Below are 22,987 nucleotides of genomic sequence, written 5' to 3' on the forward strand. Positions count from 1 at the left end.
AAACGCATGCCTATCTTTGCGCTTTTTTTTAAAGATTTTATTTATTTATTCATAGACTCAGAAAGAGAGGCAGAGACACAGGCAGAGGGAGAGGGAGAAGCAAGCTCCATGCAGGGAGCCCGACGTGGGACTCGATCCCGGGTCTCCAGGATCACACCCCAGGCTGCAGGTGGCACCAAACCGCTTCGCCACCGGGGCTGCCCTATCTTTGCACTTTCTGATGTGTAAGATAGAGATCTAGAAATCGAATTGCTTGGTCACAAATACAAGTGTTTGACCATTACGATGCAGGTAAGTACTGCCCACCTGCCATACTAAAAGGTGGTCTCTAAGGACATAAAAAATTAAATGCCAGCCTGGGAGGGCATGATCCCAATGGCTTCATGGTCATGAAGTCAGTATCTTGCCTTCCACCCTGAAAGTCTTTCTCCCCACTCTGTCCCTGCCATGCATGGTCCCCCCACAGACAGAAGCTAACTGGGAGATGTATCTGCTGAGGGGTTATCAGACCAGCCTGCCTGATGGTGGTGGTCTGCCTACACTCCAGGGGACTTCCCAGTCCGGTTCACACGGCTCCACTCCCACCTGGTATTATCGTCCTCTAGACTCCAGAGGCTCGGGATCCCTGGATGGCGCAGCGGTTTGGCACCTGCCTTTGGCCCAGGGCGCGATCCTAGAGACCCGGAATCGAATCCCACATCGGGCTCCCGGTGCATAGAGCCTGCTTCTCCCTCTGCCTGTGTCTCTGCCTCTCCCTCTCTCTGTGTGACTATCATAAATAAATAAAAATTTTAAAAAAATCTAGACTCCAGAGGCTCTGTATGCTGGAGGGCACACATTGGTGGACACCGGCATTCCATGTACCAAGCCAGCCCCTGCCCTTAAGACCACTGACAGGGATCCCTGGGTGGCGCAGTGGTTTGGCGCCTGCCTTTGGCCCAGGGCGTGATCCTGGAGACCCGGGTTCGAATCCCACATCGGGCTCCCGGTGCATAGAGCCTGCTTCTCCCTCTGCCTGTGTCTCTGCCTCTCCCTCTCTCTGTGTGACTATCATAAATAAATTTAAAAAAAATTTAAAAAAAAAGACCACTGACAAGTGGGGTGGGGGTGCAGACCATGAACCGCTGCTGCCCAGATGCCACACAAGTGCCTCCCAGAGGCTTGCTCTGATTGCTGAGAAAGCCCAGGGAGGCAACCATGGCAGGGCCACAGTGGGGGACATGGGCACCAAGACCTGAATGGGAGTCTGGGTTCCCACTTACTCCACCACTTCCTGCTGGGAGCTCTTGGTGAGGCCCTGTCCAGACGCTGAGAAGGAACCAAGGGAGGGCAGGGGTCCATCCTGTCTCATTAAAGCAGCTCAGTAGCCAACAGCCAGGATGCGTAAAGCTCCCACTGTGTGTTCCCACTAGGTTTACACTTTGAAGGTACTCCAGCGAATTTTCCAAATGTTCTTATCTCATTTTGGTATCTCTTTTGGTCCCACCACAGCCTTTAAGGACACCAGTTATTATTCCTGTTTTTCCAGTGTGAGACAACCGAGACGCCCAAGACAGAGAAAGAAAGCGGCTTGCTCGGCACGGAGGATGGAAGGGCCAGTTCTCTGCCCCGTAAAACTAAGTGAGGTCCAGGGAGGGAAAGTGATTTGCCTGAGGTCACGCAGTAAGTCAGGGACAGACTCTGGTTCCCCAAGCAGTGCTCCTGCACCACCACGGCTGCCCCTCCGCATCGTCTAGAAAGAAGGGGATTCGCAACCTTCACCCTGGGGCGGCCCCGTCCGGGTGCCCACGAGGTCGCGGCACCGCAGCCACCAGGCACACGGCCCCCACCCCAGCACGGCGGCTCCCGGAGCCTCAGGGGTCATCAGCAGTGGGACCGCTGCGGGGGGGGGGGGGCGTGCAGGGGGTGCAGGGCTGGGAGAGGCGGGCGGGGGGTGGGGCCAGGGCCGTGACTCAGCCGGGCGGGCCGGGAAGGGCTGCCCAGCCGGTCGGACCGGCCGGGGTGCAAAGGAGCCGCCGGGGCCCTCCCGGGGCTGGGCCGCCCGGGGGGTGACGGGAAGGGAGGCCGGCCGGGCGCGGGCGGGACGGAGGCGCGGGCGGCGCGAGGGCTGCGGACGGGGATGCGAGCGGGGCCCCGCCGGCCGCCGCACCCGGAGCCCCGCTGAAGCGGCCGCGGGGAGCCCGCGCGGGAGCCGAGATGTGTCTGCGCCTGGGTGAGCCGCGGCGGGACGGCCCGGAGGCCCCCGCCGCCCCAGATCCCCCGCGGCGGAGCGCTGGCGCCCGAGCCCGAGCCCCGAGCCCCGGGGTCCGCGCCGCCTCCTCCCGCGCCGCTCTCCGCTCTCGGCCTCAGTTTCCCCGGCGGGGAGGTGGAGGGGGGATGGCGTAGCGCCGCCGCCCCTCGCCCCTACTTTCCTTTCTTACGGAGGAGAGGACCCCCCCCCCCCCGCCCGGCGGGAGGAGGAGAGTCGCTGGAGAGAGCGGGAGGGAGAGAGAGCCAGGGCCCGGGGGGTTCTGAGCCCGAGGCCTTGCAAAAGGCTCCCCCTTCACCCCGCTCCACGCCGCCCACCAGGCGGGGATGGAAGGGCCGCTCGCAAACAGCGGGACACAGTAGGACCCGTGCGTCCTCTCCCCTCACTCCCTGGGCACGGGGATGCTGCCTTTGGGCATCAGACAGACCTGAGGACTCCCCACTCTCAGCCAAGAGACCTTGGGAACCTCAGTTTCCTCATCTGTAAAATGGGGATGGCAGCCCCACCTCCTAGGACTACTGTGAGAAGGAAGTTCGCTCCTAAGAGTGAAGTGAGCCACATTGCTAAGTGCTCTAAGAATGGTCACTTAGAAACTAAGAGAGGCCAGGCCCCGAGACTCGGCCTGGGCACAGCGCTGCTCTGGCACAGCACCTCCTGTTTGACCAAGTCTTGGTCCTAGGACGTTGTTGTTGTTCATGAGCCCAACCCTGAGCCAGATGGTGTCTGGGCTGCCAGGTAGGTGGGTGGATGGGGTGGTGGGTCAGGTCCCTGGGAGGAAGCTTCCTGTTTGGCCTGCAATTAAGCTTCACAATGTCATTCCAGTTCCACAGTTCCTGTCCAGCTCATTATCTGCCCTCTGCTCCTAGACCTGGTCCAGCTGCAGAGGACCGTGCTGGTCTCAGAGACCACTGGACCAGCCCCTCCCCATTTTACATATGGCAAGGTCAGGCAGAAGGGCTGTGACAGTGACCCTATCCTCCCTGCTCCCTAGGAACTGCCTCTTGGCACAGGGCCCCCAAGAACATCCAACCTAGCGATTCCTTCCTTCCTTCCTTCCTTCCTTCCTTCCTTCCTTCCTTCCTTCCTTCCTTCCTTCCTTCCTTCTCTCCTTCTTTCCTTCCTCTCTCTCTCTCTCTTTTTTTTAAGATTTATTCATTTATTCATGAGAGACGAGAGAGAGAGAGAGAGAGAGAGAGAGAGAGAGAGGCAGAGGGAGAAGCAGGCTCCCCTCAGGGACCCCAATGTGGGACTTGATTCTGGATCCCAGGATCATGCCCTGAGCCAAAGGCAGTCACCCAGGCATCCTTCTTTTTTTTTTTTTTTTTTAAGATTTTATTTATTTATTCCTGAGAGAGAGCTTGAGGCAGAGACACAGGCAGAGGGAGAAGCAGGCTCCATGCAAGGAGCTCCACGTGGGACTCGATCCGGGGACTCCAGGATCACGCCCTGGCCCGAAGGCAGGCGCTAAACCGCTGAGCCACCCAGGGATTCCCCCATCCCTCTCTATCTTTTTCTTTATCTCTTTTAGCTACAGGGCTCCCATAAATGAAATATGATCCAACCCTTTCTGCCACAGATGGGGAAACTGAGGTCTAAGAAGGGGCTCACAGGTCCCACTGGAAAGAGCTAAACAAAGAAAGGGGTTGCTTGGTTCAGGGGCCTGGCCAGTCTCCCAGAGCTGGCTGGAATGAGGGGGCTGAGAGGGCCAAAGGGCTAGCAAGGTGTGTATCCTCAGGGGCAGAGCCAGGATCCACAGGGAACATTCCAGAGGGATATATGGAGCAGCCTGGGCTGTCCAAAGAGGAGAGTTCCTTGTTCCTGGGGTGTGCAGGTAGGGGCTGGGAAGCCACTTGGCCACTCAGAGGGAATTTGCATACAAGTCTCTGATGTTCTTTTGATCCCAGCCTCCCCCACTGGCCCTGGCCCTGTCCGGTGCCCCTGCACCAAGAGCTGGCTTTTCCCAACACCCCCAGGGTATGCCCCCCACCTTCCCATCTGTGTCCTCGTGGGACCCTCCTTCTCCACTGGGAGACAAGGGTTATTCTTCTCATTTTAAAGATGAGGAAATGGATACTCAGAGACTGAGTTTCTTGCCCCAAGTCAGTTCAGTAATTGTGAGTTGATTATCTACTGTGTGCCTGGCTCTATACACCAAACTGAATTCTGAGCAGGACCTGATCCTTGCTCCATGTACTAGGGGATCCTGGGGCCTGGACACTGTCAAACTCACCGTGGTACCTCAGGGCCTGGCACAGAGCAGACACTCCGTGAACATTTGTGTAATAAACTCCTGAATGAATAAGTCAGTGAATGGGGAGTTTAGTAGAAAGATCATGGATCTAGAGCTAGAGACTCAAGTTTCCAGCCTTAGAGTTCCAAAGACTCTCATGAAGGCATTATGAACCCCTTTTCTGAATGAGAAAACCGAGGCTCAAGACAAGTTACCAACTCCAAGTCATCCAGAAACAGAAACAGACTTAGAGCCCACTGTCCCTTACTCCTGCCAGGGCCTCAGTTTTCTCCTCTGCCAGAGGATGAGCCCTACCCGTAGCCCTGACGTGGCTGTCCCCAACAGGTGGCCTGAATGTGGCTGACTTCCGGAAGGTGCTGATGAAGACAGGGCTGGTGCTGGTGGTGCTGGGCCACGTGAGCTTCATTGCAGCCGCTCTACTCCATGGCACCGTGCTGCGCTACGTGACTGCCCCGCACGATGCTGTGGCCCTGCAGTACTGCGTGGTCAACATCGTCTCTGTCACTTCTGCCATCGTGGTATGGCCAGGCTGGGAGGGTGACCGGCGAGAGCGAGTGGAGGGGGCTTGAAAGGTCTTTGATGAGTCCCTACCCCGAGCCTGGGGTGGGCACGTAGAGATCCCCACGCCCTCTGCTCTGCCCCTTACCAACTGTTCATGTCTCTCAACCTCTCTGTCTGCCTCAGCTGCCTTGTCTATAACATGGGGAAGGTAACAAGTGTCCACCTCAGAGGGTCCTGGTGAGTACTAATGAGATCATCCACATCAAGTGTTTGTCCCAGTATCTAGCACACGGGTAGTGCTGACTACTGCGAGCTAGGATTATTATTACAATAAGGAAGTAGTCAAGCAGTGCTGGACGAAAGGAAGGAGCATCAGCTCAGCTTGGGAGGGTCCAGTAGTGTTCACAGAGGTGGAGGCCCCTGAGCTGGGTATTGATGGATGAGTAGGAGTTCAAAGATAGGCTGTAATTACCACAACCCAGATAGGAGGCATGCTGGGGCCAGCAGGTAGGAGGGGATGCTGGGATGACATTCCAGATACAGAGAATGGCAGAGGCAAAGGTGTGGAGGTGGGATTAGCTAAAATCTATTCTGGAGATGCTGAAAAAACCGACTTGTCAGGAACTCAGCACTGGCCTGGTCTATGGTAGGTGCTCGATTAATGGTGGCCATGGTTAGGACTGGATGTCAATACCTGTTTGAGGAATACATGAGTGAAGGAGCCTGGTATTCTCAAGGTCATAAAGCTCTTTCCCACCTGTTAGCAGAGGTGGTGACAGCTGTTGGACAACATCCATACCTCAAATTCTGGAGTTCCACCTCTGCTGCCTCCTGCCTGAGGGACTTATTTCTGTCTCTAAAGCCTATTCTGTCCTCTACAAAGTGAAGCTCAAACAGCCTGCTGGCCCCAAGGCTGGGGTGAATGAAGATCTCAGGCCTCAGCTGGCAGGAGAGCCTCAGTCAATGGGACAGGGCTGGGTGGTGCAGATGTGTGTAGTGTCCCCCGGTGTTAGTGGGTTCCTTCCTCTCACCTGCCTTGCAAGGAAGTCAGGGAAAGCAGTGAGCTCCGGGTTTGGAGGTCCGCTGGGGATGGGCTCCGGGCCACACCCCTTCAGCTTTGCCCTCATTTTCTCAGCTAATCCTCATTGCTTCCGGCAACATGGGCCACACCGAGGGCGAGCCCAATGTCCTGCTGATAGAAAGAAACCAAGCTGGATTTGAAACGACTTGTGTATGACACCAAACCTAGTGTCCTCTCTGTGAGCTCAGCCTTCAGAGTAGGACTTAGCCCCAAGAGGCTGAGGCACTTACTTGAGTCTGCTTGGTGAATTAAAGACATTGCTGGATCCCCATCAGACAACCTGCCTCCCATGCGCCCAGCCCATAGAATTCTACTCCTAAAGTTTTCTCTTTTTTCTTTTCTTTTTTTCTTTAAGTAGGCTCCATGCTAGGTGTGGAGTCTTGAACAGGGGTCTTGAACTCACATCCTTGAGATCCAGACCTGAGCTGAGCTGGAATTGAATGCTTAACCGACTGAGCCACCCAGGCACCCCTACTCCATAAAGTTTTCTGACTTGTTAAAATAACAATTTTGTTTTTAGTTCCTTGCCAGTTGAGCTACTTAGTTTCTTCCAAAATCTTTTCCACTCCAGGGAGGCTTGTCGGATATACCCTGTGACATGACCCTGCAGCCCTGTGCTACACAGGGGCCTGTTTGAGATATACAACTATGTGCAGTGGGAGTCATGGAAGGTTGCAGGCAGGGAATTACTGGGTATTAGAAACATGTCCTCAGGGCTGGACATGAGGAGTCAGTGCCTCTGTGCAGATGGAAGTAATGAGGCCAAAGCCAAGCCAGGTTGAGGGGCTGGGGGCTGGGAGGGCTAGAGTTAGCCTTAGTGGAGTCTTTGTCCAAGAGTGGCCCTGACCCCCTACCCACTCTCCTTCCCCCACAGGTCATCACATCAGGCATTGCAGCCATCGTGTTGTCACGCTACCTCCCCAGCATCCCCCTGGTATGCGGCTCCTCCTGGGAGGGGCTGTAGGGGTAGCACAGGGGCAGTGGCCACCCCCAAGGGCCTGGTCTGCCTGGAGGGAGCGAGGCCGACTTCATGACATCCATTGACCAGTACCCACCTCTCCTCCCCCATCTAGCGCTGGACAGTGTTTAGCTCGAGTGTGGCATGTGCCCTTCTGTCTCTGACCTGTGCTCTGGGCCTCTTGGCCTCGATCGCTGTGACGTTTGCCACCCAGGGCCGTGCACTACTGGCTGCCTGCACTTTTGGAAGCCCCGAATTGCTAGTACTGGTGCCTGACTGTCCCTTCGACCCCACACGCATTTATGTGAGTGCTTAGGCCTTGGGATTGCAGGGAGTGCGGGGCTGGGGTAGGAGAGTGGGGGGTGCTCATCAGAGGCAGGAAGGGTTCTTGGAGACCCCCCCCATCCTGTGCCTTGTGCCCCCACAGAGCTCCAGCCTGTGCCTCTGGGGCATTTCGCTAGTTCTCTGCGTGGCAGAGAGTGTGTTTGCTGTACGCTGTGCCCAGCTCGCCCACCAGCTGCTGGAACTGAGGCCGTGGTGGGGAAAAAGCAGCCACCGCATGGTAAGGCCTGCTATCCCCTCTTTCAGCCCGACTCCCCATGTTTCTGGGAGCACTTGCTGGGGAGCTAGGCTGGTCTTCCCCTACTCCTCTGTATGGGGCGCTTGCCGTGAGAACTGGGGCAAAAGCTTTTCCCCCAGGACAAAAGGGAGAAGCTTGGAGGCTTAGAGAGGTCAGATCTCCCAGCTAAGTCACACAGCTGAAATGTGGCTCCCCCAAGGGCCAGGATGAGTCTTGAGGGAGAAGCAGGAGTATTTTATATGGGAGGGAGTAGTGATGCCTCTTTGCCCCAGAGATCCTCGCAGCCCTCCCCTCCTCCCATCCCCTAGGTGTCCTGGAGGAGCAGACTCAGACCCCAGCACCCTCTTGTGCCTCTGCAGATGCAGGAGAGCCCAGAGCCTGTGGAGGGCCGTGACCTGCTGAGCTGTACCAGTTCTGAGCCGCTGACTCTCTGAGAGCTGATGTCCGGTCCAGGCCCCATGACCACTATGGCCCTACAACCAAGTCTGCACTGTGACCAGGCCAGGATTCCTGGAGCAGACCCGAGAGGCTCACTGGTCACTCAGGGACCCCACTGGGGCTTTCCACCCCCTCCTTCAGCTACCCAGCCCACTGCGCTGAAATGAGACTTTATTCTGAAGTTATTAAAAAGAACAGAGATGCTCCACATGGATGCATGCAGCAGGGGCGGGGACTTGGCCAGGGGGCCTGTGCTTCTTTCCCACACAGGATGCTGTGGGTGGGGCTCTGGGTGTGTCTGCCCATCCGTGGGCCTGTGTGTGTGTGTGTGTGTGTGTGTGTGTGTGTGTGTGCATGTGTGTGTCTGAGAGAGGAAAACTACACAGAAGGATCAGTGGGTCTGTGTTCATCCAAGTGTTGAAAGGCAGGTAGGGGTTCATGGGACCCACAGCTGGGAGGCTGGACTGGGAGGTTCTCCTTTGCATCCTGGCCTCCAGGCCCGACAAAAGCAGCGGAACAGGAAGAGTTGAGGCCTTCCTGCAGGGAAGGACTGCTCAAGGAAGCTTTTTCCTCAAACACCTCTGGAATCCTTCTCTTCTTTCCAAATGAAGACAGCCTCCTCACCTGGGCATGATTCCCCCTCCACCCTAACGGAGAGCTACTAGAGCTGGGTGGGGGCTCGGGGAGGAGCTTGAGGCTGCGGGTAGGGGCGGGGTGGGGGGGGCAGGAGAATGGTAAGAGAAGGCTGACCCAGCCAGAGCCTGCGTCTCAACCACGGCCTCAGGGAGCTACTGCCTCGACGGGAGGTGCTGACCGCTTGCTTGCTTGGGCATTGGGGCTACCGCGGGGTTCCCTTCTCCATAGACCCCGGAATGCAGGCCCTGGGGGAGCCCAGTCTGACCCCCAGGCTGGACAGACACAAGGGAGAGGAAGCTGAGAGCCGGGAGAGGGCCAGTGAAGGCAGGGAGGAGGGGGAACCTGGGTCCTCTCGCTCAGAACTGGGAGGCGCTGCTGGGGTCGCACTGCAGCAGACGCACGATGGACGGGTCGCTTTTGGCTCCGCGGATGAACTCCTCCAGGGACAGCTTGCCTGCGGGGCGAGGGGGGCAGTGAGCGGGAGGAGGCCGCGGGAGAGCGACGGGGTGTGGCGCCCGCCCCGCCCCGCCCCTGCCCCTCACCGTCGTTGTTCGTGTCCATTTGGCGGAAGATCTTCTCGGTCCTCTTTTCTGGGGTCGACTCGTCCTCCGGCATCTTCATTACGGACGAAACCATCTTGTAAATGGCCTGAGGGGCGGGAGGGGGAGGCAGGGAGTGAGAGGAGCCTGCCCGAGCCCCCCACCCCCCCATCCCAAGCCGCCCGCAGCGACGCGGAAGATCGCAGCTCCTGGGGGAGGCGGAGAGGTGGTCGCGGAGAAGCGGGAGGGCGGGGGGGGGATGTTCAGGAAGGCTTCCCAGAAGAGGGGGCTATTGGAGTGGGCCCTGACCAAGTTCCTTTGGCGCGCCAGGCGGGAAAGGCATTGCAGGCAGAGCAGCCTGCACGTACGGAGGCCCCGCGGCGGGAAGCTCGGAGTCGGCGCCGAGAATTTGGGGTGTCTGAGTGCAGGGGGCCAGGGGAGATGCTGGAGGCTATCAGGGCCCGGATAGCGAAGGGACTAGAACACCTGGCGCCGCAGGCTGCAGGGTAAGTACGGGCCAGGCGCTGCTCTTCTGGAACTTGGGGGCTCTGGGCGGCCAGCGCTCGGGGGCCTGCAGGGGGCGCTGGGCAGAGGAGGCGACGCTGGGCTGCGGGGCCTCTGTGGCCGGCAGGGGGCGCAGGGTCTCTCTGAGGGCTGAAGGCCCGAGGCAGCTGGGCTCAGAGGGGGCGGAGACGTTATGCAAATAAACTCAAAAGAGCATCTGCCGGGGGCGGGGCCAGTATGCGCTCCGTGGTGCCCAGAACTGCAGCTGCCACGTGCAGGAGCTCTGGAGGCAACGCGAGGGAGGGTAGGGTATTTGTGCTACATGTACACAGAGCACGTAAGGCTTGGCTTGTGGGATAGGCTGGGTCCCAGCGCCCCACAGCTCAAGGACTAAATCGATCACCCCAATCCTCCAGCTTTTTGCTACTGACACCTCCGCCCAGAAGCCTCCCTTCTTCCATCCCAAAAACTTCCCTTGCCTTAGATCCGGCCGCAGCCTGCGTACTGGTCTCTTCAGGCCTCTCTCCCTCAGGTCTGTCCCCTATACTGCCTCTGAAAGCTTTCCAAACACAGATCACCGCCCTGTCCACAGCCCAATGGGCCACCCCCTCGTTCCCATCACACACGCAGGCTTCCCTCCAGGCCCACCATGCACCCAGCTCCTTCTGGATGCTGCCCCACGCTCCTTCTGCTGCCTCCCACTCTTCCTTGGGACTCAACTTACATGGCACTTTTTTAGGGAGGCCTTCTCCGATCCCAGCTGGGTCAAGGCCCCCATGCTGGCCCAGAGTCTCCTGGGCTTTTCCTTTGGGGACACCTCTTTGTAAGTTATTTTGCCTTTGTAGGATTGCTCCTAGTCCCCAGCATACAGATAAAGATCATGGACACCTAGCTAGTGTCCATATCCTCAGAACTTAGCACAGTGTCTGGCATCTGGCAGGGACTCCACTGTTTAAAAGCCTTTGGCACCTCCCACTGTCCTCTCTACTGAGTCCAAACCATTCAGTCCTAGGAATTCAAGGGACTTGGTGCTCTGCTCCTTACTGACCTCTCCATTATCAGGCCTCCCCTGGTGGGTGACCCCACCACAACCAAACACTTCCATGCCTTTCAGGTTTCCCAGAATGGACAGCTTCCACTTGGAATAATACTACTAGCTACTACTTATCAGGCACCTGCTATGTGCCAGGTACTTTACATGCATTATTTCTCGAGTTTACAACAGCCTGAAAAGCAGGTATCATCCCAATTTTCCAGATAAGAAACAGAGGCTTGGAAGGGAATTGATGGCAGAGACTGAATTAGGATCTGTTCCCTCCTAGCTGCTGGATAGATGCTTGTGGGTGGTGATGACCAGCCGGGACTTCGAAGGAAGGTGCACCTGCGGTGGCTTCCTGGTTCCACTAATCACTTTACTGGACAAGTCCTTTACCTCTGTGAACCTCAGTTTCTCATGTCTCCCTCATGAAGACTATCTAGAGGATTGAATGAGACAGTGTGTATAGTTAGAATAGTAGCTGGCTAGAGTAGGTGGTCAGTAAACAGCAGCTCATATTATAATCATTACTCATCCATCACATCCTCAGGTCTTCCCTGCCTTTCAGTCCCCTAGACTCTCAGATGCCACATTTAGCTCATCAGTGTGGGCTGAACACTTGTTCCCTCCCACCAGAGTGGGAGTCCTAAGAGGCCAAGATGCAGCGTTTTTTTTCCCTTGCAATGTGCCCACACCTGACCGCAGGGTTGGATCTTTAGAAGGATGGGCGAGTGATTTAGAGAATGATTGCTCCCCTCATGACACCCCTCTCCTGGGCCTCCTAATTAATTGTCTGGAATTGCTGTGCACTCATTGTTTCACTTGAGCCGACTTGTAATTAATGTCACTGGGGTTTGCAGAGCTCTGACAGCACTGGCCATCTCAGGCCACCCGGATGCCGTAAAGGAAATCAGGGCCTGGGGAGCAGAGGTCCTAAGGATGTCTAAGGAATGAGGCTAGCTTGACTGATGTCGGGCTTGGTGCCTCCAATAGGGCTGATATGTATCAGTATATACCAGTGCAACCACCCTAACTGGTAAAACGTGAACATCCCTCATATTGGTTGGTATCCAGCTGCTGCCCAATCCCTGAGGGATCTGCTATCACCCCACCTGCCCCAACCCTTCCACTAGGACCCCCAGAACTTCCCACTATCCATCAACTAGAGAGTTAATGCCTGACCCATGGGAGTCACAGACAAACATTAAGGCTTTACCCTAATGATAGGTACAGAGAGGGCACCACATTCCAAAGCAGCCCATTCTACTCTAGCTCAAGAGCAGACCCCAATGCTTAGCAAGAGAGAAGCCAAAGCAAGAATCCAGTAGGGTCTGGATGAGGTGGAGGGGGAAGCAGCAAAGCTGGGGAACCAGAGAGAAAGGATTCAGAGAGGCAAAAGGAAACAGGACAAGAGCTTGTGCAGAGCTGTGCAGTGGGATTATTCAGGGCATATCCGAAGGATGCTGAAAAGGCCATTCTGGCTAGAGTAGAGAATGTGCAGAGGAGACAATACTAAGTGACGACTGCTAACATTAACCAAGTAACAAGTATATGCTGGATCCTCTGCTGGAGCCCCTATCCCACTCTCTTTACCAACAATAGCCTGGTGATGTTGGGGGCTAACACCCCTACTATATGGGTAAAGAAACACAGGCTTAGGCAAAAAGTGAACTTGGAACTGGATAAATAGAACCAGGGACACCTGGGTGGGTTGGCAGTTGAGCATCTGCCTTTGACTCAGGGCATGATCCCTGAGTCCCGGGATTGGGTCCCACATCAGGCTCCCTGCATGCAGCCTGCTTCTCTCTCTGCCTATGTCTCTGCCTCTCTGTGTCTCTCATGAATAAATAAATAAAATCTTAAAAAAAAAAAATGGAACCAGAGCCCTGATGGACTTCAATGACAGGCTGAAGGGATGGGCACTCTGGAAGGTTTCTGAGGTAGAGCTAACATGTGTTACACTTAAACTTGTACTAAGAAAGGGCATTCAGGCAGCCCAGGTGGCTCAGCAGTTTAGCGCCGCCTTCAGCCCAGGGCAGATCCTGGGGATCCGGGTTCGAGTCCCACATCGGGCTCCCTGCATGGAGCCTGCTTCTCCCTCTGCCTGTGTCTCTGCCTCTCTCTCTCTCTCTTTCTGTGTGTCTCTCATGAATGAATAAATAAACTCTTAAAAAAAAAGAATGGGCATTCATATCAGGTCCTTAAATCTCCCTGTGAGGTCAGTCTCATCATCTTCATTTGAGATGAGAAATGAGAAATCATGGAAATTGAAATGAGAAATCTAGGAGTTGAAGCCAACTCCAGAACTGGAAGCCAGACCCCTCTCTAGGGGCAGCTCTGAGTAGTGGCCAGCTTGAACTTAACGCCACTTACATGCTGTGTGACCTTGAGCGAGTCACTTCACCTCTCTGAGCCTCATGGAGTTATTGTAAGGATATATATAAACATCTTGGTTAGTACTAGGAAATGGAGATCAAAGAAACATAACTGGCCTGTACCCTGAAGAAATGTCAAGTTTTGAAAGACAAAGGCTGAGAATCTGCTACAGATTAAAGGCAGCTAAAGAGACATGACAACGAAATGCAACGTGTGATCCGGACCTGGGTAAAAAGGGCTATAAAGAACATTCTGAGACAGTTGGCAAAATTGGAATATGGTCTGTAAGTTAGATAATAGCATTGTTTCTACATTAAATGTCCTGAGTTTGATAATCATATTATGGGTTATATAAGAGTATGTCCCTGTTATTAGGAAATATATCCTGATATAGTCAGGGTTAGAGGGCCATGTTCGGAACAACAACAAAGCATTACACACACGCACACATATAATGATAAAGCAAATATGGCCAAAGTTAATTGGTGAATCTGGGTAAAGGGTATATGGGAGTTTTCTCAACTTTTCCTTAAATTGGAAATTATTTCCTAATGGTTTTTCAAATGGGTCACAAGAGTAGCACCTGCCACTACCTACCCACAAGGGCTGCTGAGAGGATAAAAAGGGATGACGAGTGCCAGCGGCTGGGCCCTGCTCCTGGCATTCTGAGGGGCCCAGGGGCCCACCTGCACAATCTCGAGCATCTCCTCGCGGCTGATGTAGCCGTTGCCATCCAGGTCATACATGCTGAAGGCCCACATGAGCTTCTGCTCCAGGCGGCCACGTGAGGTCACACTCAGCGCGATGATGAACTCCCGGAAGTCAATGGTGCCATCGCTGTTGGTGTCGAACGTACGGAAGACGTGCTCAGCAAATTTAGAGGCGTCACCATAGGGGAAGAAGTTGGCGTAGATCTTCTTGAACTCGTCCACGTTGAGGATGCCCGTGGGACAGTCCTTGAGGAAGCCCTTGTACCACTCCTGAAGCTCCAGCTCCGAGAACTCCGTGTTCTCCCGCAGGTCCTGCAGCATCTCCGGCCGCAGCTTGCTGTTCTGCTTGCCCATGGCCACCAAGCCAAGTCCCACCTGGATCCCGAGGGGGTCAAGGGGCAGAGAGGAATGGTCAGACCCTCTTGGCCCCTTGACACCTCTCCAGGGAGGCCCCAGACACCAGCCACCTGGCCTCTCATTTGACCCAGGGAAAGAGAGGAGCTGGCCCAAAGTCAGCATCCTGCCTCTGTGACCAGCTCCACATCATCTCCCCAGAGCTTATACTTTCCCAGGGAACAGACCAGGAGACAGAGGAAGGGAAGGGGGCTCCCATTCACTGAGGGCCTGCTCAGTGCCAGCCACTGAGCCATCACAGGTGTGTACCATTTCACCCTCACAAAGTGAAGCCTGGAGATTAGCCCCACTTTACAGATGGGAAGACAGACTCAAGGAAGTAAGGAGATCTGGCCCAGGTCACATAGCCATGGAGTGATAGGGCTGACTCCCAGAGTTGCCCAGGGAGGTGCAATAGGCCTTCTGGTCCTCCCTCCTCCCTCCTGCTCCTTCTTTGCTTCACATATGTCTGCTCACTACAAAATACACCTGCAGCCCAGGCACTGACCTATTATCCTGTTCTCTCTTCCACACATGTGTGCCTGACAAAGGCCCAAGTAAGGTAGATGTTAACCTAGGCAACAGAACCAGACCACCTGGGTTTAAACCTCAGCTCTGCCTCTTACCAGCTAGGTGGCCTTAGACGAGTTTCTTATACTCTCTCTGCCCCATCTGTAAAGCGAGGGTAATAGTACCTACCTCATTATTATGGGGATTGAATTAGTTAATACATGTGAAGCACTTACAGTGATGCCTGCACATATATGTGCTATGTAAGTGTTAAATAAAAATGATTTACATGGACCCAGGTGCCACAAGACTTATGCACAACAATATACAAATGAATACACACACAAATTGTGGTACACAACTCACCAAATCCACACACTGGCTCCCATGCCACTCACACACCAGCGCACAGCCACCCATGGGTCACCATGCCTCCACACATGACAGCATTCCCTCTGCTCCACAACTCACATGTTCTGACACACGGCACCACTCACGAACAGCTCCCATACCCTATGCATCAAGACACCAGCCCACGACCCCACATGTCTCACACATGCCATCACAAGCCAACTCCCATGCCGACACCTCTCACATGGCCAGCTGCACGTGGAACCCTCAGGAACCCTTGCCATCTTTCTTTTCCCAGGGGTGCTTCTAGGTCCCAGGAGAGGGAGCCGCAACCCTTCTCAGACCTACTGGGGGGCCTCTCTTCCAGGGAGAGCCCCGGCCAGCCAACCCTCCCCCAACACTTACCTTTTCATGTAGGAGTTTAGGGTGTGGATGGCTGAGGGGAAGGCAAGGGAGAGGAGACAGCCAGGCAGTTCCAGGCAGGGATGTAGGGGAGCATGCAGGTGACTCCCTCCTCGCAGCCTGGCACTGGGAGTGAGACAGGATGAAGGGGTTCCTTGTGTGTGCATCTGCATGAAGCTCTGTGCACATGTGGATGAGCATCTGTGTGAGTGCTAGCGTTCATGTATGCACATATGCCCCTGGTTTCTGCATTGCCTTTGACTCCCGTGTGTTTCAGTCCATACATGTGCATGTGACTAGGTATGCACCCATCACAGTATGAGGGGGATGTGCCTGAATGGCCATTTGGGGGACTTGTGTGTGTCCTCAGCAGTGTGTCACATGCATGTTTTTGTAAGTTGATGACCCTCCTTTCTAAAGCAGCCTCTTCTGCCCCAGACTGAGGACCCAATGAACAAGTGTGTGTGTGTGTGGGGGGGGACTGAGGAAATGCGTTGGGCTGGGGCGGAGGAGTGTGTCCCTTAGTCCCCTCCTCAAGGTCCAAGGAACTGGGTCATCGGGGCGGGGGCTGAGAGATGCATTGAGCAGGAGAGATCCTCCAGTGCCCCCTCCTCCCTGCCACCCTCAGAGCTGCCCCTCCCAATCGGGAGACTTGGAAACGAGGGTGGTAGGAGAATCTGTTGTCTCCGCAAAGACTCCCTCGTCCCCCAGATGGGAAGGACCCACGGCTCGACCTGAGCAACTCACCCCGGGGATCCTCTCCAAACCTCTCCCCAGCTCTCGCCCTGAGCCCACGCTTCAGAGCGCCGGGCGCGGGGCCCCTCCTGGAGGGGGCGCTCCGAGGCGACCAGAACGCGACTCCTCCCCGCTGGCCACTCGGCGGTCAGGACCCTGGAGAGCGCCGCGCTCCTTCCCCGGGGGAGCCCCCTTCCCCCCCGCGCCCTGGGCGGGAGGCTTCCCGGGAGGCGCGCGAGCGGCGGGGCTGGAGAGGTTCGACGGGGCCCCCTCCCTCTGGGCTGCCCCCTCCCTGCACCCCCCGGCCCCGGCCGGAGCGGCCCCCACTCACCCAGCGACGCGGAGACACCGACTGCGCAGGGAAGGCGGCGCTGCTGCGGCGCGCGGCGGCAGAGGCGGCCGGAGGGGCGGGCGGGGGGCGGGGGGAGGGACTGCCAGGGAGACGCCCCGCGGCGTTCGCCCGGAGCCCCTCCCCTGGGGGGGTCCCCGTTCCTCCCCTTCCCCTGCAGCCCCGGAGGGGGGGAGGGGGCGGTGCGCTTGGCTCCGCCCCCGTCCCTGCCCGGGAGAGGGGAAGGGACGCCCTCACTTCCCTGGCCCCCTCGTGAGGGAGCGCCCGCCGGGGGAGGACAGAGGTTTCCATCTCCTCAGCATCTCGATCAGGTAGCCCGAATGGGGTCGGGGGGGTCACTGCCCAGAGACCTCTTTCCGAACCGGGGACAACCCCGGCAGCTCCGCCCGCCTTCCTGCCCCATCCCTACCTGTGCGCGGAGCTGCACGTCGCTCCGCGGGCGGAATCCGGAGCCTGGGCGGTTGGATAGGCACCTTCCCTGCCCCCGCGCCTCAACTCGGGAACTAATTGAGCTGGAGGCTCTTCCGCGAGGGGCAGCGCCCACTCCTCCGGTCCCGGAGGTCTTCGGGGGAAAGACACGCCCCCTACCCTACCTCGGCCTTAGAGAGCCCCGCCCCCATCTCCTGCCTACCGCCCGGGATCTCCTACCTGGGCTCCTCTCAGAATGAATCCCACCTCCCAACATTGATCTAAATTGCTCCTCCCATACCCTTCCTCCCCCGCCTCTGGTCCTAGGTGAGGACTGGGGAGCATCTTCAGTCTGGAGGGGTTCTGAAGTGCGTAGGGACCTCACCTGTAGACAGGACAGCCCTTCTCCCGAGTCCCTGACCCCCATCACAGCTCCTCCTGCCAGGATGGAGGCTGCATCCTCCTTCCCCCAGCTTCTGCAACAATCCCCACATCCTTGGCTTGAGTTTTTCCTTTATTTTTAGGAGGTGGTCCTTACTGTCCCCTCTTCACAAATGAGCAACCCCTCAGAGGGGTTAAATGATTTTTCCCCATGTCTCACAGCTGGTGAGTGGAAGGCTTGGGCTTGACTCCATATGGCCTCATCCATTCATGGCACAAATGTTCATCAGGCACTATTTCTGTGCCCAGCATTGTTCTAGGCAGTGGGGTTACAGAAGCGGGCAGTAAACAATGGACAGAATAGACAAGTCAATCCTATGATGTATTAGATAAGTGTTTGGGGAAAAGTTGGTGTTCAGAGGTTGGGGTGGTGGTGCTGCTTAGGACCATCCCAGAGACTTTAGATTTTATTCCAGGTGAGATGGAAAGCTCTTGGGGCTTTGAGCAGAGTGAGGGTCTGACTTTCAGGTCAAGCTTAACTCGGGCATTCTGTCAAGAACAGACTTTGAGGAGTGGGGGCCAGGGTAGAAGCAGGGGACCATTTCAGGGTGAGAGAGATGGGTCTGGTTATTTTGAAGGTGAGCCCACAGCATTTGCGTTCTGACCGCATAGCTCCTGCCAGTTCAGTGGCAGCAGCTGGGAGACCCCCGGCTCTCCAGGGCTCAGACCAAAGCTCCACCTCCAGGTCCTAGACCAGGCAGTTTAGGTGTTAGAAGTCTAGCCTTAGTACTTCCTGCATGAGCATGGGGAGGTCTCAGCTGTAGGAGCTGGGGAGCCAGGCGGAGGGATGGGGGCCAATTGGGCCCTCTAGAACATCAGTTCATCTGTGTGTCTTGGCTCTGGTGTTGGGACCCCCAGTGGAGGCGTGAGAAATGCCAGACATGCGTGGGTGATTCCCAGCTGTCTCCTGTGTGAGGCCCTGGGGGCAGGGAGCCAGCTGCCACTCAGCTCCCACCCCAGGGCCCTGGAGCAACAAGCTCCCTACTTCCTTCCCACTAGGCTTGGAGAGTCTGCTCTGTTTGGGACTGGATGAGGGGACAGCCCTGCATTCACTGCCTGAGCTTCTCCCACTCTTCCTCCTTCTTCTCTCTCGGCCTGAAGCCAGAGAATCTTCCCAGGCTGGTCTGGATCTTCTTCTCCCTCCTCGTGAGGTCTCAGTTTACCCTCACTGGGTGCTGCTCAGCCACTCTCTCTGTCCTCTCACTTCCTTACCCAGCCTCACCTCCCCCAGGCTGACTTCTTGGCTTAACCCCTCAGGAACCTTCTATCTCCACCGTTTTTTCTTCCCTGCGAGAGAAACTCTGATGCCCTGCCCTCAGGACCCCTAGTCTGAATCCTGTCTTCCCAGGAGATGGGGCTTCTGAAGGCAGGACCATGTCTTCTCTACCTTGAGGCCTCACCTCCCTTTGACTTTCCCTGAGTCAGTAGGGTAGATCTGGGGGCCGAGTTTGGACCCATCAGCCACCTTTCCCCTCTTGGGGGTCCTAGGAAGAACTGGGAGCACCCCTCTGAGCCAAAACAGAAGGCTTGGGGCTCCCTCACACTGCACCCCAAGGCCCTTGGCCCAAAACCTAGCGCCCTGAGAGATAGCCCAGAAAAGGGCCCAGAGGGGCAGCTGTCAAGAGGCCTACCTGAGCATAGTAGAGATGAGGCCCCAGTGGCCCTGGAACCCTGTAGATTTGGAAGGCTCTATGAAGGCCTGTGGTCAGGGTGAGGGTGGCGGGTGTCCTTACTGATGACGCTCATCCCCCTTCCACCCCACACTGAGGCATCTAGGAGGGAAGGAGAGGCACAGCTTAGCGTAGCTGTTGAGTGGGGTCATTGAGAGAACTGAGCAATGGGCAGGACCCAAGGGGGATGGAAGAAAGAGCAAGTCCCAGGGGAGGGATGTCCCCAGGATCTGAGGAATAGGGCTGGGGTATAGAAAGAGGCCGCTACCTTCCCCTAGCATTAAAGAGGGATGCCAGAGGGAGAAGCCAGTGGGGAATGAATGGAGAGGGATTGCGTATCTCTTGAGCACCTGCTGTATGCAGAGTACTTTGCATGTATCACCTCCTTTGATCTGAACTAATCCTGAGGGGTCAATAGTGTTACTGCCATTTCACAGATGTGGAGACTGAGGCTCAGAGAAGTAAGGTCACCTGCTAGAGGTAATACAAGTAACAATGTCAGAATTGTGAACCCAGTTCCATGTGACTCAGGAGCCCAGGCTTTCCCCTGGAGAGCTTCAAGTGAGGTAGGTGGAGGCAGCCCCTCCCCAGCCCCCTCAGAGACACAGCCCCCACCCTCTTCTCTCAGGTCCCAAATGGTTTGGAAAATCCTGATGGGAGCAGATGGTGGGGACAGATGGAAGGAAAAGCATCTCAGGGCTGAATTACACAAACAAACATTGATAAAGTGATTAAACCTCAAGCCACCCCTTTCCAAAGGGCCCTGCCCACCCCTGCCTGGAGCACCATGGACCCAGAGGTGGGGGCCTGGAGGGGCTCCGGATACCCCAGTCTTAGTCCAACTGATCCCAGCATCTGCCCACCCGCCCCTCTCACCAACGGGGACCACCCCCGGACCAGAGCCCAGGGCGGCAGAGCTGCCAAGAGCACAGCCCGGGAGGGGGAGGGGGTAGGTCTGGCTGTTCCCAAGGGAGCTGGGCCATGAAGAACAGAATGGGGGCGGTGGGGGTGTCGGGAATGTCCTGGGAGCTGGGACTGTAGACTTGAAATCAGGGTGGGGTGGGGCCCTTCCAGCAAGCTTCACTATACAGATGGTGCTCAGAGAGCTGCTGGGCCACGTCACACAACAGCCTCACCCTGAGCTCCAGCCCCTGGTCACCACAGTGGAGTGGGGGCAAGGCCCTTCACCTCTGGAAGGTTCTGTTGGTTCCTTCATCTATAAAATGGAAACAAGAATATTAACGCCTTCCTGAAGGGTCTTTGTGAGGATTGAGTGAGAGGAAGCCTATGAAGTAGGGGACACTGGGCTGTACACAGTTAATGTCAGCTCCAGGGGGATGTTGGGGGATTGGGAAGGTGGGGATTGGGAAGGTGGAGCTTGGTGTTGGGGGATTGGGAAGGTGGGGCTGCTTAGAAATGGCCCCTTCACAGAGCAGAAATTTGGGCTTGAAGATCCTGCGTGCGGAGCCCTTGAGGTTGCCGGCCTCTGCAGAGCTCCCAGGAAAAGCACCAACTCCCTCCCGGGTAAGAGCAGCTGATCTGTCTGCCAAGCTCAGAATCCAGGACCCAAAGGCACACCTTTACTGGTCCCTCAGCGTGAACCTACAGACATCAGAGGGAAACAGACCCAGGTTCAGATCTTGATGTGGCTCCTTCCCAACTTTGGGAAAGTTGACAAAAACCACCCCACTGACTCTGCTTCTTCTTAGTAAAGCCAGTATTTCCAGCCACTTCCTGGACTTGCTGTCAGAAGCACACAGGCACCTCAGACTCAAGCCAGCCGGTATCCAACTCATGGCCCTCCACCAAGCCTGCACTGTGACTGGGTCCCCTCCAGGGGGGGAGGGGACCCTCCCTCCTCTTCATCCCACCCTTCTTTCCTTCCCAAGTCAGAGTTCAACCAAAGGATGCCTCTTGGGCCTACCCTGTCCTGGTCCTCTTACAGCTCCCCAGCCTTTGGTTCCTCCACCTCTAATCCCCTTCCTCCCTGCTTAATATTCCAGCCATCTTCCATGGCTCCCCACTGCCTACCAAAGTAAGTGGGCATGGAGACTCTCCATGACATGCCCAACCCTTGCTTCCCACTCCAGCTCCTGCTCTCCACCTTCCTCTGATAAATGCCCCAAGGGCCAATACCTCCTCTACAGATGACCAGGATCTCCCCTAGGCTGAAGAAGGGATCTGGAGTCAAGGCTGGGGAAAAGGACCCCTCTGACCCCCATATCCCTGCATATGGGTTTTAACCTGGGTGAAGTGATGCAGGCAGCTGGGGTCACATCCCAGCCACCCCTTGTTGGCACAATATTCCCTCTTCCCTCTGCAGGTAAAAGCAACTCTTAGCTGGAAAGGGCCTCAGGCTTGATGGCTTGCCTTAGGTCCTCCCTCTGGGCCCATTCTTCCTCCACCTCAAATGAGAAAATGGCCCCTTTTGTGGCACCTTTTCTGGCAAATAAGCATTTGGATCTTTCTTGCACATTTTTACTGCATTACACATTCAGTTTGCTCCCGCAGCAATTCTTGGTGTATCACTAACTGTTTGAAAATTGCTCCTGGGGTCATCACAAATGCAATGGTCACCCTTGGAAGTGGGATAAAAGGCAGGAGGCTGAGTGTTCACTTGTAACTGTAGACACAATTCTGTGTGCATGTCTACAACCTGCATGCACACACTCAACCGCATTCACAACTTGAGTCAGAATCTAGAGTCAAAGCATTTTGTTAATTTTTTTATTTAAGTAATCTCTATGCCCAATGTGAGGCTTGAACTCACGACCCCAAGATCAAAAGTCTCGAGCTCCTCTGACTGAGCCAGCCAGGTGTCCCCAAAAATATTTTTTAAAGTCCTTCCTACACTGTGATCTGTCTCCCAGAAGCCTTCCAGCAGCCCAGCTCTGCCCTGGGGGTTTGCCCAGGGCCACATGATGACTTTCCTGCACCCCCACCCCCACCCCATCCCACCCCCGCTGCCATGCCCAACCCAGAAGAGCTGATGGAATCCCCAGTCACCTCTGCAGTGGCTCCACGGCCTGAAGGATTGCACACGAGCTGCAGGGCTGGGCCCCCAGGAGTGGGGGCAGCTGATCTGATTCCACGGCCAGCTGTGTTCTCCTGCAGTTTCAGTTCCGCTGTAAACAGCCTCCTTCCTAGAGCTGCTGTGAGGAGCCCACAAGACACTGCAGGGTAGTGCACATGAAGGAGGCTGCTCTGTGACACTGCAGGGCTCACGGGTGCACCCTCCTACAGCCTGGAGGGTAGGTGCTCCAGGGAGAAGAAAGGTGACATCCTCGCTCAAGGCTTCTGCTGGCACCCACTACTGTTCCCATTTTAGAGATGAAGAAGCAGAGGCACAAAGAAATGGAGTTCCCTGCCTGAGACTGTGCCTGGGATGGGAGCCAGATCAGGAAGGGACCCAGCTCTGTTTCCTGAGCTCTTTCCAGTGGGCCAGGATGCCTTGGAGTAGTACAGGCTTCCCAGAGGGTTCCCAGGGACCTAGAGTCTCACAACCCAGCCCTCAGAAGCTGAAGACCTCATGCTCCCAATCTTTCTCCCTCACTGGGAAGATGGGGTCAGCTCTCATTTCTGGCACCTTAGACTCTCCCTGAAGCTGGGGATTGCCTCTTTGTTTCCATAGTAACAGTGAACAGAGGGGTCTCCTGAATCAGTGCAGGGATACTGCACGGGTATCTGCCAGTATGCATGTGCCTGGGAATCCCTGGGATGGATAGCTTTAAGGACAAGCACATAGACCCATGCATACTGGCTCACTTGCTTGCACACGCATGCACACCCAATGTACATGTGCACACCCCCATGCCCCCCTTGTGAACACCCGTGCACATCCTTGCACATGTCAGTACAAGCAGGTGCATG

The 22,987-nt window shown here is 56.0% G+C and overlaps 2 protein-coding genes across 6 annotated transcripts; one reads left to right on the forward strand and one right to left on the reverse strand.

Annotated features, from left to right (window-relative positions):
* The first annotated feature begins 2,059 nt into the window (after nt 1-2,059).
* Nucleotides 2,060-8,265, forward strand: TMEM54 (transmembrane protein 54). Of its 4 annotated transcripts, none has more exons than XM_025447649.3 (6): nt 2,060-2,212; nt 4,824-5,017; nt 6,956-7,015; nt 7,155-7,343; nt 7,467-7,601; nt 7,979-8,265. In XM_025447649.3, exons 1-6 carry the CDS (start codon nt 2,197-2,199, stop codon nt 8,051-8,053), a joined length of 669 nt encoding a protein of 222 aa, XP_025303434.1. In that variant the 5' UTR covers nt 2,060-2,196; the 3' UTR covers nt 8,054-8,265. The 4 variants fall into 4 exon arrangements, with proteins under 4 accessions (XP_025303434.1, XP_025303433.1, XP_048960736.1 ...); XM_025447648.3 differs by lacking the exon at nt 2,060-2,212 and adding an exon at nt 2,424-2,983; XM_049104773.1 differs by lacking the exon at nt 2,060-2,212 and adding an exon at nt 3,686-4,079.
* On the reverse strand, nt 8,212-17,154 carry HPCA (hippocalcin). 2 transcript variants are annotated; one of them, XM_049104768.1, is made up of 4 exons: nt 17,008-17,154; nt 13,835-14,233; nt 9,236-9,341; nt 8,212-9,147 (listed from the first exon to the last, which is right to left on the reverse strand). In XM_049104768.1, the coding sequence occupies exons 2-4, from the start codon at nt 14,210-14,212 to the stop codon at nt 9,050-9,052; spliced, it is 582 nt and encodes a 193-aa protein (XP_048960725.1). In that variant the 5' UTR covers nt 14,213-14,233; nt 17,008-17,154; the 3' UTR covers nt 8,212-9,049. The 2 variants fall into 2 exon arrangements, with proteins under 2 accessions (XP_048960725.1, XP_048960721.1); XM_049104764.1 differs by lacking the exon at nt 17,008-17,154 and adding an exon at nt 16,581-16,695.
* Nucleotides 17,155-22,987: the final 5,833 nt, after the last annotated feature.

Source organism: Canis lupus, chromosome 2, assembly GCF_003254725.2.
Source record: "Canis lupus dingo isolate Sandy chromosome 2, ASM325472v2, whole genome shotgun sequence".
Classification (NCBI taxonomy): Eukaryota; Metazoa; Chordata; class Mammalia; order Carnivora; family Canidae; genus Canis; species Canis lupus.